General features: G+C 37.1%; 2 protein-coding genes across 2 annotated transcripts; both read left to right on the top strand.

Annotated features, from left to right (window-relative positions):
* Positions 1–4505: 4505 nt before the first annotated feature.
* LOC132544575 (acetylcholinesterase-like) lies at positions 4506–6603 on the top strand. Its single transcript, XM_060208193.1, has 2 exons — positions 4506–6043; positions 6423–6603. Exons 1-2 carry the CDS (start codon positions 4506–4508, stop codon positions 6601–6603), a joined length of 1719 nt encoding a protein of 572 aa, XP_060064176.1.
* Positions 6604–8185: 1582 nt separating this feature from the next.
* On the top strand, positions 8186–15472 carry LOC132544573 (cholinesterase-like). The gene is made up of 3 exons (XM_060208191.1): positions 8186–9551; positions 12542–14078; positions 15325–15472. The coding sequence occupies exons 1-3, from the start codon at positions 8186–8188 to the stop codon at positions 15470–15472; spliced, it is 3051 nt and encodes a 1016-aa protein (XP_060064174.1).
* Positions 15473–15484: the final 12 nt, after the last annotated feature.

Genomic DNA, 15484 nt, shown 5'->3' with positions numbered 1-15484 from the left:
TGATCAAATTTTTCCATTTTGAAGACTTGATATCATGTATTAAAAGATCATAGTTTACATATTTCGTTGCATTGAAATGATTATACCAATTGTAGAATATTTTGGATTGAATATTCATAGCCGTATAATTAGTATAAAATAGTAGGGCACCTTACTAAATACCCCAATATAGGTAAAACTCCGTCATCCGTGACAAAAAAAAATGTGTCCACATCCGGTGCGCCTGAATTACCATTATACCGTGATTGCACAATTGCATCCATTCTTTTCCATTCAAACTAGTGTCTGACTATCACCAAGACGCGTGATCGCCGGTACATCTGCAAACAATAATTGTGTTTACAAATATGCCATGGCTATCCCAACATGATAAAGATGGTCTCTTACAATGCGCATGAGAGGAAGCACTCAGCAGCAAGTCTCTACTGAATTCGGCGTTTAGAAATCAACTATAAGTCGGCTAGCTTAACGTCTCAGCGCCGTGGGAAGGATTGATGTCCGACCGAGATCAGGACGTCCACGTGTAACGTCGCGACCTCAAGATATGTTCATTAGGCTTTCCCACTTGCTTGAATGGACATAAACGGCCCAAAGTAGTATTTGTAATGGAAATCGCCGAATCCATGCAAAACTGTGAGAAATTGACTGTTAGAGGCAAATTTACATCCACGTCGCTAGTGTGTTGGTTTGCCACTGACACCTCAACGTCAAGCACGTCGTATGTGATTGCTGACGTCACATGTAATCAGATTTGAAGGCGGATCGGTTATGGTTTGTGGAGGAATTTTTCATGGAACAAAGACTCGTATAGTAATCATTAATGGAAAAATTAACGGCTGCACGTTATCGTTATGAGATCATGAGGCCTCATATTGTGCATTTTACCATAAGGCACCATTTGACCTTTCAGTATGATAACGCTAGGACACATGTTGTCAGAGTTTCTAGAGACTTTTTTGAAACTCATCTTTTGAATGGCCTCTATATAGCCCCAATTCGTCTTCTATCGAACACTTACGGGATGAATTTGACAAAAGATTTCGGAAACGAGCAAACATCCCAAACCACCTCCGCCAATCAGCTAACGCACTCATCGAGAAATGAATTAACAATCCCCTACGGCGATCAATGTCCTTGAAACTTTGTGTACACTTGGTTACCATATGGCTGCTTAATGAAGTCTTCTTTTGTTAATTATCTCAGACAATTTGAAGACGGATGGTACAAGTTAGCTATTTCATTCAAATGTAGGCATATTGCTTATACATATTATTTTATTTAAGCATTGAATCTTGCTTTTGTCGATTTCATTGGGTGATGAATTTATGAACTTATACTGAGTTCTACGGTCGCTTCTCGCTTCGCATCGAACTGGGCCATTTTGAATTGTCGTGTAGTGTGTATTGTTACCTTTTTCCTCATTAGCTTATGGTAGCAGTACACAGTGTGGCCTTGGGGGACTTTTTGTTCATTAGATTACCCCATTATAAAGGATTTAATTAAAATTTAAAAAATAAATCCTTGCTTAATTGGTCTTGTCATGTTGAGGTGGACAATGTGGGGTTTCATCTTTTTCAGAATTATATTTTAGCTTTGTGTTTGACATTTCTATTTGGGCAGTCTCGAATCTGTGTCTACGCACCAAAAACCAGCTTTACAGGAAGTAAAATTTTCATAGTGTTTACATGTGGCCATGTTATGAAGGATTTCCGAGTTGGAATTTGCTGAAATGTAACTACTTTTTTTATTTTTACCATGACAGTGTTGTTGATTTTAAGATTTGAAGTGTATATAATTAAATTTCTTCTATTAAATGTAGTGTTAGGTTGGAATTAGCAGTATCTTTGCATTTTTCACATTTTGTCAGAAGGTAACCATGACAATCATATGTCAGAAATCAGAGGAAATTTTTGATTTACACAAATTTTATCTCTCCATTATTGATGTAATTGTTATGCAGTTTATAAATCTATATACATGTAATGATTTGTTTTTTCATAACCAAACTGCTATACCTGTATATCTCAAACAATGACCAATAATTTCAGGGAAAATGCAAATTTATTGTTTCCTGCTACCTATGTATCCATAGCACCAAGAAATTAGTTGTGAAGCAGTTTTGTATCAGTATCAGTTAATATGACGTATTCCTAAATAGCAAGCATTGTTCATTTTTCTTCGTTGTATGCAGTCCAATAACTTTAACTACGTTCATGTCTCCGGAAAATGTCACGTAAGTGAAAACATTATCGCCAACTTAGATTGTCCGTAAAGTATTCCTTGTAAGTTGCACATAATACAAGTTTTCCATTCAAATTTAGAATTAAACTAGAACCAGATATTTGCTGCATCATACAGCTGTTTCGTCTTTCCAGGCTCGTCGGTGTTGCTAAGGAACCTAATTTCAAGTTAACCATAGGAGGCGACTGAGGAAAACCAACACTGATCGAAAGAAATATCGAAATCTAGAAAGGTAGCAAGGACAACTTCGTCTCAGTGATTGTTACTATAGCATGGAGACCGTTTACCTATGAAAGGTTTTAAGTAATGCAATTTATTATCGGCATATTGATTCCATTCATCCTGCCACAGATCTGTTAAATTGTTTGATAGATGGTTTGAAATCAGTAAAATGAAGATGGCAGCGATAAAGCTGCCTTTGCGGCACGAGCTGCTTTTTCATTTCCTGGTATTCCCATGTGCCAAGGAACCCAGCAAAAACAATACGAAAGTTTGAGGCAAGTCCATGATTTAGTATTAATGTATTACATATGAAAATATTTTCGATATTTCTATTGCTAAGATTTTCTACTACAGAAAGAGAGTCTGAATAGATATCAGCTCTCTTTACTTTGTTTGTTTGAATATATTCAAGTGCGAGGTAGATAACTCGTGCTTCCGCCGAGAATATTGAGGCATAGTTGTTGGGTAGCCATAATCCATGGGCTTCGTCTTGTGTAACCATGACTACTTCAACCTTATCATTATCTTTCCTTTCCATATTAATATAGAGGAATGCGGAATGAATGCCGTGTAATAGGTCGTTTCGCTATATCAGTAATTATCAATAATCCTCTAATTGATGATTAGAAAAAAAGTTCAATACTTCGATTTTTCGAGGTAGTATAAACATGAGTCCAGATTTAAGTGTGACAATCAGATTTGTTCTGATTTTTTTTTTATCAAAACGAAACGTATTTTGATAGACATGTTTGCCATTGGGTTTCTCATATGCAAATATCTGCAGAATTCAATAGTGATCAATTGTTTCTTAATCAAGGCATTTTTAATTTGCAATATTGAAGTGGCAATAAAAATGTGTATTTGACTTTGTATGACAATATATTTTGCGATTTCTTCGTTCGCTTTCAAGACCCGTTGTGAACATTGTAGAAATTAAATTAATACAGTATATTGACCAAATCATTTCTTTTATTTCTTTCATTGTCCATTTAGATAGGACTTAAAAAATTCTTGTTGTTGCGTATACAATAACTATAAAGTATATTTGATACACAGGAGCTTGGAGATTTTTGGAGCAGTGTTACTTGTTCATATAAATCATCATATGATGCCACTAGTAACTTCGTCCGTCTAACGGAACCCACCAAAACAGCCCCAGGATGTCAGACTAACTTTCTAATATTCTTTATCATATAATTTAATCTTTAAATGTAGGTATATCGTTTGGAGCATAACATATTCCAATGGCCAACATAAACGAATTGTAGGGTTGAATAGTAGGAAAGGAATGTTGATATATCAAAGATGCCAAGTCACTCTGTGATTGAAATCGACAGATAAGTTTTGTCACAGAGGTCTTTAATTTTTGAGCTGCATTTTAACGAGCACATGAGTTGTCGAATCATACATAAACACGGTCTGAATATAACAAAAGAATGGTTATTCAAGACCCTTAACAACACACTCCACTAAACAACAGTGATATGTAGGGGCGGTACTAAGAGGCTTCATAGTTTGACGACAGAACAATGTTTCTAGACTGGAAAGTATATGTTGGACCTTTACTAACTTAGAATCTTTTAAGACTTCATCACGTGCAGTTCAGGTATGTCTGGTGTATCTTTTGTACAATTTTCACATGTTGACATATATTCAAAAGTGCTATATATCATTGCAGGCACGCTTATCGAAATCACATGAAATGTCTACTTTGTAACAACATCTACATGCAAATCCCGGAATCTTTGTATAATCGTATGCGAAATTGTCGCTTACAACGTGTTTTCAAGAGGATTCAAATTGTTAATCTATTCATTTGAAATCGAATACCTTTTCAAAAACAAATTGAGCACATGGAATGTTTTTACGAGATATATAATTTGGATTTGAATTAGAGACCATTAAGTTATCAATACGACTGCATTGCTTAGCTGTTAAGATTTATATCATATTAGGCGATGTGAAATCGAGCCTTATACTAACTGTCCTGATATTATTGTTTAATTATAAATTGTTTCTTGTTTATTTCAGAAATAACGACAATGAAACTTTGTATGTTCACACTTCTGTTTGTTTCTGGTTTTGTCGATGATATTCTCTGCACTGATTATAGAATTGTGCACACCCCGTCGGGGCCCATTAGAGGAATAGGTGTTCCGTATGAAGGTGAAACAGTGTATCAGTACAGAAATATCCCTTATGCGAAACCACCAGTAGGAGATCTAAGGCTGCAGAAACCGGTACCACACCAAATATGGACAGATATTTTCGATGCAACAGTTTTTGGACCTTCATGTCTTCAAGATAAAGACCGTATTAAAAATCTAATTCCTAAACTGCCAAATCCCAACTTTTCTGAAGACTGTTTACAGCTTAACGTCTATACACCGAGCACAGTACTACCACAAGACAGAAAGAGCGTCATGATATGGGTTCATGGGGGTGCCTTCTTATTGGGACAAGCTTCATATTTTGATTCAACACGTCTCGTAACTAGAGGGGATGTAATAATTGTTACGCTGAATTACCGTCTTGGAGCACTAGGCTTTCTCAGCACTAGCGACGATGGAATGCCTGGAAACTTTGGTCTTTGGGACCAGAGACTAGCATTTCAATGGGTGAAACAAAACATTGCATCTTTTGGTGGTGACCCCAACAGTATTACAATATTTGGGCAATCAGCGGGGGCTTTTAGTGTTGGCCTCCATGCCATGATGCCTATAAACAGAGGCTTATTTACACGAGTAATTTCCGAGAGTGGAGGACTGGACTCCAAAATAGCAGTACGACAAGATCCAAAACCCATCACATCAGAATACGGTCGTGTAATCAACTGTACGCAGGGGACAGACACGGATACACTTGTACGGTGTCTGAGAGGGAAAACCTTCTATGAAATAATAGAGGCACAAAATAGTTTGAACTCTTCTTTTTATGGAGGTGACTATAATCTTGAATTTATGCCAGTTATTGATGGCGTTCTGATAAAAGAAATGCCAGGCGCACTACTTTCAAATTTCTCATCAGAAGAATACAAATTCTTTAAATCACTAGACATCATATTCGGTACATCAAGCAACGATGGGGGGATAGCAGCAACCATTGTCGCTAATCGTCTTCAAGAAAAGTATCGATTCAACACCACACTTGAGATACCTACTGTCGTGCTACGTGACGAAATTGCACCAAAACTTGCTGAACTATTCTATAATAACAATGAACATGTGTCACGTGCTATTTTTGACATGTACAGCAGTACGGATACTCTAGAGCAGAGTAAAAATGTGTTGAATTTGTTCACTGACTACACGTTTCTTTCAGCAACAGTAAGTGCGCTTAACTCTCACTCAGCAACTAGCATCTCCCCAGGCAAAAACACATTCCAGTATATTTTTTCAGGACATGGAGCCATCGCAGGGTCATATGTATTACCAGTATATTTCACAGGAGCATGGCATGGAGCCGAATTACCTTTCTTATTCGGCCAAATTGGACCGGGAACTGCATTGAACAATACAGCAAATAACAGAGCTTTAGCAGACATGGTTGTTTCCTATTGGACCAACTTTGCCAAACATGGGTAAGCTTAATGATCAATGAATAGTCTTAACATGGTGTCATTACATGTATTAAATGATATTGTTCCTGCCATATGACCAGGAACGTCTTCAATATTACAGAATATGTTTTCGATTTTGTCTGTGCTGAATTCCAGTGTTCCTAATACGCTTTATATATTTACTGCCAGTTTCGAATTGCATACGGTTTATACGGTGTAATTTCATGTTGACACCGTCACATGAAAATTAGTGATTATTTGAGTATAATCATTCTTTATTTCAAAACACCATTCAAGCAAATCTAAGAAATGAGATATATATATGGACATTTCCATTGATATCAACAATATTGAATGAAATGTCATTAATTTGATGCAACGTCTTTTTTTAATTATACAGCAATCCCAATGGCCAGGGGCTTCCTATTTGGCCTACCTACAACCCAATCACAGCTGAATTTCTGAATATCAGCGTAACCCCGTCAACAGGAAGTCACGTGGCCGAGGACAGAATGAGGTTTTGGAATAAGTATATCCCATCACTTTTAGAATTAGGAGCTAGCGCCATCGTGGGAAAATAAACTTTAATCTGTAGAACTCTTCCGTTTTGCTGCTAAGTTAAATATCCACATGCCAACCTGTTGGACGTATCAGTAGGAAATGACTACGAATAGAACGACGGTTTTGACAAACGCGCATGCGGTATTTCCAGACACAGCACATCAGGATGAGTCTGCAGACGATTAAATGGGATACCAAAGCACTCGGAAATAAGCCTAATCTTAAAGTAAGCCTGCAGTTTCTTACATAAATAAGTCTGTGCTGACTACTACATAATTAAAGTTAACCCCTAATTTTTAGGGGTATGTATATTGCGGCAAATGTTTCACATTCATTATTAAAATATTTTTCTAAATATAAATAAATACCTTGCTTGTGTATAGACTCGTCATTTTTGTCTTTCTTCACACTCGCCAAAATACAGCTCTTTATATTTCTTCAAAGGTGAATTATTTCAACGAGTTTAATAAAATTTGCTATTGTGTAACATGTTTTTTTTTCTGGTGAATGTTTGAGTTTAACTGAACATTCTGCTATGAGTTTTAGCGCATTATTAAAGCTATCTGTAATCATTACAACATATCATCAAAGCTAGCATGCTATTGATATCTGAAATGCTGAAGTCAGGTATCATAACGGCGTGCCATATCAACACAAGATAGTAATATATCTAGGATCTACCAGCTGTGGTCTCCCAGTTACAGTACGGTAAGGAATGCTACGATAAGTGATAGTGCTACGACAAACTTTGGAAAGGTAATCTGGTATTTTATTCGATATCTTTGTAACCTAGCTGACAATATTTGTGTAATATGTGACTTATGCATGACTTTGGCATGTTCTAATTGATTTGCTACCATAAAGTATTAATACATCATATATAAAACGATCCACAATGTTATCATATCTTAAGGGTATATGCTACCTTACACACGTGAAACACGTGATATCCTATCTAATTCATAGATTGTGTAACACCTGTGCGACAACTCTGAAAACACTTTTCTACACATTACCTCTTTTGGGGATTGCTGAAGGAAATCATAAGGGGTTTCATAATTTAGACAAAACATTTGGGTAAAATTGTTTTACTTTGAAGTTGAAGAATACAAATGAAATAAAGGAGAAAAATCACTTCCATTCTCCCTTTGTACTAATTTTATTTTTCTCTTTGTAATGTTAGTGTATCATATGGGAAAAATACAAGTATATAAATGTATATTTATTAGTAACATGGTTTTCACATGAACAGCCCAGTTTGATGAGATTTTGTAAGGCTACCCTTCTGCAAGACTTTTCTAGTTCAAAACTCTTGAATCGCATGGAATGTAATATCATGAAGAACGTTAATGTCCTCAACGTTACATTTTAATCAGTTTGAAAGAGAACTTCATATTTTCAATTATTTTTTTTATGATTCAAGACCAATAAGAGAAAAGCTTTTCATTGATCTGTGATGTATCTCTATATTTCGCTGGCAAAAATGTAATCAAGACAATTTGTCATTTTTCATTAACGTATATTAACTTAATTTATCATACATTTACGAACGATATTTCTGATTTCCAACATCTACAGATGTACACGAAACAGGTTTTGATGATGTTGACTTTGATTACGGCGATCAACTTGAAAAGCAAGTCAGTACCTATCGTCAAAACAAACCTTGGTCTTATCGAGGGATTAACAAAAAACATTGGTAATAAGCAGATAGTAGAGTTCAGGGGAATTCCATACGCTAAACCTCCAACAGGAAAATTCCGATTTCGAAAAACAGAAACCATTGATCCTTGGAATGGCATTTTAGATGCCACCAGTTTTGGACCAGCATGCATACAGAAGATACCAAATACAGATATCTCTGAAGACTGTTTAGCATTGAACATTTATGTTCCTGGAGACATATCATTTAAGATAAGAAAAAGTGTAATGGTATGGATTCACGGAGGAGGATTTTATAGCAGTTATGGTTCACTGTACAACGGATCATCTATTGCCCTATATGGAGAAGTAATTGTGGTGACAATAAACTACCGGCTTGGAGTGCTAGGATTCCTGAGTACGGGTAACGAAGATCTCCCAGGAAATCTTGGGCTCTGGGATCAACACCTTGCCTTAAGATGGATCAAAGACAACATCGCATCATTCGGCGGTAATTCTGACTCGATCACATTATTTGGCACATCTTCAGGAGGGGCTAGCGTTTCTCTCCATTCTCTCATTCCTCGTAACACGAACTTGTTTCAAAGAGTGATTGCACAAGGTGGATTGGCGAATTCATATATCGCCTTTGTGTATGATCCCTTGTTCTACGTAGAAAAACTTGGGGAATTACTGGGTTGTAAGAATGATACTAACGTGCCTTACACGAAAGTGTTGGTAAGTTGTATCAATGAAACCTCAACAGAGGCTATTTTGACAGCACAAGAAGCTATGCCGTGGCACAGAGGTGACAGAGCACGGTACGAACTGATGTTTGGTGCAGTTTTGGATGGGGATCTCTTTACAAGCTACCCTGAAGAAATGCTGAGTGATATAACATCTAAACCATTTCAACTTTTCCGTTCTATAGATTTTCTCGCCGGTGGAACAGACAAAGAGGGATCGATGTTCTACGATATTTTCTCTGGCCCGTTATCGAAAACTTTTAATTTCAACCCCATGGATGGCTTGCCACCAGATATTGTGGGTGGTTATTTAATCCCTGGTTTGGTGAAAGATCTGTTCCCAACTTGTCTACATAAGCGAGTTCTGGAGCAAGCGATCTGTGAGAAATATCGCGGTTCTGACGATGAATCCTGGGCAAATAAAATGCTTGATTTATACGGTGATCTATTTTTCAATGTTCCCGTGGTTCAATGGCTTGCTGTGCATTCGAAGGGCAATGTAATAGCACATAGCTACCAGTACCTATTTTCACATCATTATACGTCGAAAGAAGACTCGAATCTACCAGAATGGTTCACTGGTACTCCGCACTCTGCCGAAAAATCGTTCTTATTTCAGGGGACCTGGGGATCGAGTGAAAAAAAAATTGATTTTATCCAAGAATATCATAACACATTGGACAAACTTTGCAAAATATGGGTAAGAAAACTCTGAGAATTAAAGAAATGTAGCTTATGTATATACGAAAACATATTAGGAAATACAACCTAAATGTCGCAATGTACTTGCCTCTAATCAATGTGTACAGTTTTATTACGGAATCTAGCAACATGTTAATTTAACAACAAATACAACATTTATTAAAAAAGTAAAGTAAACATAACAGTATAAGCACAGATTATATAGTGAATTAAGATATTAAATTCTTTCACATTTTCTGTGATATTTGAATGTTCAAGATAAAGAGTCGGAGGAGATTTATAATGAACTGAATTTCCTTTTCCATGATATCACCAAAAACGAAAACAATAAACATAGTCATAATCCGAACTCAATTGCAATAAAACAAGGGCAAAATGAACAAAACCATTTTTACACTAAGACTCCTAAAAAGTACAAGAGAATAAGACCAAGTGTTCCAAAAGAGTAAACGTCTTCTGCTTCAACGACGACATCCAACGTGTAAATATTGGTCGATCCAAGTAATTAATGTCGTGTTCTCAAAATGTAAGTCTGCAACAACGGACCCCTCTGATGTGAATTTGTCTGTCAGTTGACGACATCTTGCACGAAAATTGTGATATTGGGAACAGGCCATTGAATATCGAATCAACTGCAACACATAAACACCATAGATTGGGGATGCAGGGTGTTGCTATCCAGAAATAAAAAAAATATCCCGCTTACTATGCAAGTAAAAGAGTCTGTCGTTTCCTTGTTTTTTAACTCAACTGAAAGGGAAAATGAAAGACTTCGCAAGGTCTTTGTAACTTGTTTGGAAATAAAAACAAGTCAGGCGACATAGGGTCACAGTTAGTCCCCGTTGGTATACCACTTGTCTGTTGGCAGATCGTCAGAGTAACATATGTAGCCCTTGTTTCATAGATTTTTGATTTTGGACTAAGATTTCTTACGTTATCCTCTTATTTTAGTTATACGATTTCAATGTAAATCAACAGCTAGATTACGACTGCACATGATCTTAATCCAAATAACACGTCATAATTTTTTTTGTACGCATTATTGAAAGAATAGTTAATACAACATTGCTTAAAGTTGAAAAATGTTATTCAACTCGTCAATTTTGTTTCAGAAATCCAAATGACGGCACTCTACCCACATGGCATACATTTAACGAGAGGGACAGACACTTTTATAATATAAGCTTCGAACCAGCCTCTTCTACACAGGTTTTTCGGGACAGAGTATCATTCTGGATGCTAGAAATTCCGAAAATTATCAAGACAGCGTGCCAACATCAGGAACTATAGTTGTTAAACGCCAAACACTGCCAATCTTCTCAAAGCTATATTTCACTGGGGATTTTTTTAGAGTTATTGTCATGTTCATTTACGAAACCGCTTCAAAAGCACTTTGACTTACATATCTATCTCCGAATATATGACATTAATAGATACGCCAGTAGCAAAACGATTATCAATAAAATTTACTCAAGTTATATGAGAAGATATCACTAATAAAGGTTGTAGATAATGACAGGTGGTCGTAATACAGAGCTGCATTTGAGTATAAATAATAGTTATTTAGCTGATGACATGTGATTGATAATACATATGATAATAGTCAGGTGGTAGTTTTAATAAAAAAAAAGATGATACACAAAGACATTTGTCCGAAACAACAATATAAATGAATCCCTCAATCTAGATTTAAAATCTCATGTGGGTACATGGTACATGTTCAGCGACAAATGTATGTTATCGTTAAGGTCTACAATCAGACACCAAGTCACACTGAGTGCAGGACATCATAGAACGTACGATATATCAGTGGACAGTCGGTTATACACAAGGTAAGTATAAGAATGACATAATTTTCATCTAATAGAAATTTTGTTCGCTTTCATTCAGGACATGTTAAGGATATACATATGCATATTTCACCTGATAATTGTGATATGCGCTTCTCTCAAACTTTACAAATACATTCTGTTACACGTATTTTGCAGCTTGCACGTGCGTTTATTCTGTATACGTCAACGTTCACTTTAGGATCATGTTATCGCTGTATGTAACATCTTGTCATAGTCCTACTTTGCCACACCAAGATAACGTCGCCACGTCATACATATTCCAGGTACCATGTACTACAGTGCAGTTAATCGGGTTTACAAATATCACTTGCGTCATCAATTTTCACACACATTTAAAGTGTCAAATCTCTCTACAACCTCCAATATTTGATAATCGAAAAGTTTGAGAGAAAAGTAAATTACTTACCTATTTGTGATTTCGACGTCAACCACCTTAAAACTTAAGACATTCTAAACATCGGTTTTAGACAAACACTTCAGTGGCATCATACATAGATGAAAAATTATGTTATTTCATTGTATGGGTCCGCTCTTTGTGAACATTTCTAGTCTCGTGCTTGCCAATTTAAAAATACCCTCTTTTGTTGAAACCCCTATCTTGACAGGACAGGGGCGTTTTGAGACACTTTTGTCATGAAATTTCTATAAATGGCAGTCAAACCTGGTTTGTTATGAATCGTTCATACAGGAAATTATATATCACATTATAACATTCAAATTGCTGAATGAGAGAGATGAATTCTAAAACACCATATTATAACATTGGGTGGTCGGGAGCTGCAGCAATGGTGCACTTTCATCTAGACACACTTGGTTCTATCTGACGTAAAAAGATATAGGGTTCAGCTGTCCGACCACCTTGTTCTTCTCCGGTTTCTTACTACAGTAAGAACCCTCGCGAGGTCCCATCCTGAACAATAAGAGTGATTTATACAGTAAATATGACTTGATTCATAATTGATGGAAAATAATTAAAGTTGATAATATCATAAACATTTTTCTCTTTTTTTTTCTAGAATTTCTCAGTATGTTGCAAGTTTTAGCACAGTTATTCGTTGCATATGTCCTGGTAGCTAAAATAACTGGACAAAACACAAAAATCATCACAACTCCCTCTGGACAACTGCGGAGTCTCGTCACTCAGGTCAATAACACCACAGTTTATCAGTTCAGGAACATTCCATACGCAAAACCACCAATTGACGACCTCCGGTTCGCCAAACCAGTGGATTATGGCCCTTGGGTGGGCATCCGTGACGCAACAGCTTACGGTCCAGCGTGTATTCAGGGCGTTACAGGGAGTAAACGTCAGAGCATCTCTGAAAATTGTTTGACCCTGAATGTATATGTCCCAACCAACATACATGGTAGCAGGACAGTCATGGTTTGGATACACGGTGGTGGGTACATCAAAGGAGACGCCGCCATGTTTGATGGGTCGTATCTCGCTGTGCGTGGCGAAGTGGTGGTTGTCACCATTAATTATCGCTTGGGTGTTTTGGGCTTCCTCAGCACCTACGATAAAGTCCTACCTGGTAACAATGGCCTTTTGGACCAGCAATTAGCACTGAAGTGGTTACAGAATAATATACAAGCGTTTGGGGGCAATCCCAATTCTGTAACGATATTTGGTGAATCCGCAGGTGGATTTAGTGTTGGTTTACAATCCATAATTCCCCAAAACAAAGGACTCTTCCACAGGGCTATAGCTCAAAGTGGGGCCGCGCCTTCGTTTGTAAGTATTGCTCATCAACCTCTATTTTTCACTGCTGCCTTTGGAGAAACTGTTGGATGTCGCTTCACTTCCGTCAATTCGTCAACCTTTTTGAAATGTCTCAAAACCAAAACAGCGGAACAGATTTTGAACGCCCAGATCAATGCCTCAACCCCGGCGTCCGTAATTCCATTTTCTTTTGGTCCAGTTATCTCCCCTGTAGTTGACGGAGAATTGTTGCCGGATGTCCCATCTGTCCTAATGAAGAATAGATCTTCAGAATCTTATAAGTTCTTCCGATCTCTTGATTATATTGCAGGGAATGTCAACCGAGAGGGTTCAATTCTCATCCAAAAATATCTCCAAAATTTCTCACAAGTTTTTCATTTCGATCCAGAAAAAGGAGTACCAAACAATGTTGTGTGTGACGTTTTGGCCCCCGCTGCTGTAAGTGCACTTTTTAAAAATATAGTTAAAAACAGAACAACTGAAAAGAAAATCTGTGACGAATACAGAGATAATGATCCCGAAGCAGAAGGAAATAAAATGGCCGATTTATTTGGGGACGCTTTTTTCGTGGTCCCGTCTGTAGAAGCTCTTGATATTCACTCTGACGGGAATAACATAACCAGCACTTTCCAGTACATATTCAACCGACGAAATCCTGCCATGAAAGGGAATGGACCATATCCACAGTGGTTCGAGGGAACTCCCCATGCATCTGATAACATATACCTCTTCGGAATTCAGCAATTGGCGCAACGAATTAACGTCTCTGATGCAGATCTGAATTTGTCTACACATGTGCAACAATACTGGGCCAATTTCGCTAAAACTGGGTAAGATATTCTTTAGCACAAAACAATCAATTTAATTTGATTTTAAGTCCTCATTGTTTTTTCTTGACAGTATTAGTTTATATTCGAAAGTATTGCAATATTTCCACGTATGGATTAAAGGAATGAGATGTTCGGTTTCAGCTTTTATATTGTGTTTGAACATGCCATCAACAGCTATGGTTGTCCAAGGATGGCTTCCCTACGTATGCGAGGTACCCACATGTGTCAAGCGCGCGTTTAGACAAAAAAAAAAAAATTCAGAGTTACGCAGTAGCGACGAGACTTTTTGTTTCATTAAACGTCCATCTTGTCCCTCTTTCCTCTTTGCATGAAATCAAACCGAATAAACCTGTACGTAAAAAATAAACCAAAATTGACATACGGATCATGCGTTGAATACATTCTTTTTCGTCGTTTTGCTACAATGATGATTTGGTACTTGGTTGACAATCGATATACTCGTTGTTTTGTATTTACAAGACCGCATACGTAAGTCCAAACACCATGCTTATTATGGATGAATGAAAACATGCATGTACCCTTAATCATGATATAATGCAAGGCAAGAGTTAATATCTATAAAAAAACGAACTTGAGACAGTATTGAAAGCTTCATTCAAGGCCTCGCGCTCCGGTCTCTCCCATGATTGGTTTACGAAATGAACAGAATTCTCCAAGATATTTTGGAATCGGTTATCTGCTTCATCTTAATCTACTAGATCAGAAACATACAGGCTTCTAGATACATCACGCTTTTCCACGTCAAGTGAATCTAGACTTTTTTAACAAGATACTGGTACCTGATTTATTAAGCAATATATTCGAAGGTCCTTACACGTTCCATCGATCGAGACATCGTAAGTATCATTAAGATGTGCCAAACTTTTCTTGCAATACCTTTGTGCTTCGAAACCGAAATGACTACCGATTTGAATCACTACCTTCATTCAATATCGATCTACAAATAACTTACGTATGAATATTTTAACTTGTTATATAAGCCGACTTAAATAGAGTGATCAGCAGTCGACGAGAGGCTACTGAAGTTGTGATCTTTATTTTTTTCTCTCAGGTTGAAAGATTTCTCTGCCTTGTATTTCTCTTGACAATTACCTTTTGGTCTTAAGCGTTGGCCAAAGTGACAAGACTGTTGTTAGGCCCTCAAACTGTGACATACTTGCTCGTCATGTTGTATTCAATGGGGCGCAAAAGTCCCATTAAAAACAAACTCTTTACTTTTTTCCAGAAACCCATTCTCAAATGGTTCCATGGTCTGGCCATATTATGACAGCACCAGAAGGACATACCTCAACTTGGACGACGTGATTTCAACAAAAGAACATGTCTTTGCAGAGAGAATTTCGTTCTGGACAGAAGAATTGCCAGTTCTCTGAAGTGCTGTGTAT

Source organism: Ylistrum balloti, unplaced genomic scaffold, assembly GCF_031769215.1.
Source record: "Ylistrum balloti isolate Yb309-2 unplaced genomic scaffold, AGI_CSIRO_Ybal_v1 Utg369802, whole genome shotgun sequence".
Lineage (NCBI taxonomy): Eukaryota > Metazoa > Mollusca > Bivalvia > Pectinida > Pectinidae > Ylistrum > Ylistrum balloti.
The sequence above is the reverse complement of the archived record's forward strand: the minus strand, read 5'-3'. Positions and strand labels throughout refer to the sequence as shown.

What these genes read in the sequence shown, in the direction of transcription:
- LOC132544575 (XM_060208193.1), top strand. Translation starts at nt 4,506, where the DNA reads ATGAAACTTTGTATGTTCACACTTCTGTTTGTTTCTGGTTTTGTCGAT. An exon ending in ACCAACTTTGCCAAACATGG is followed by an intron (nt 6,044 to 6,422) that starts GTAAGCTTAATG and finishes TTAATTATACAG; the next exon opens with CAATCCCAATGGCCAGGGGC.
- LOC132544573 (XM_060208191.1), top strand. Translation starts at nt 8,186, where the DNA reads ATGTTGACTTTGATTACGGCGATCAACTTGAAAAGCAAGTCAGTACCT. An exon ending in TCTACCAGAATGGTTCACTG is followed by an intron (nt 9,552 to 12,541) that starts GTACTCCGCACT and finishes TTTTTTTTCTAG; the next exon opens with AATTTCTCAGTATGTTGCAA. An exon ending in GCCAATTTCGCTAAAACTGG is followed by an intron (nt 14,079 to 15,324) that starts GTAAGATATTCT and finishes ACTTTTTTCCAG; the next exon opens with AAACCCATTCTCAAATGGTT.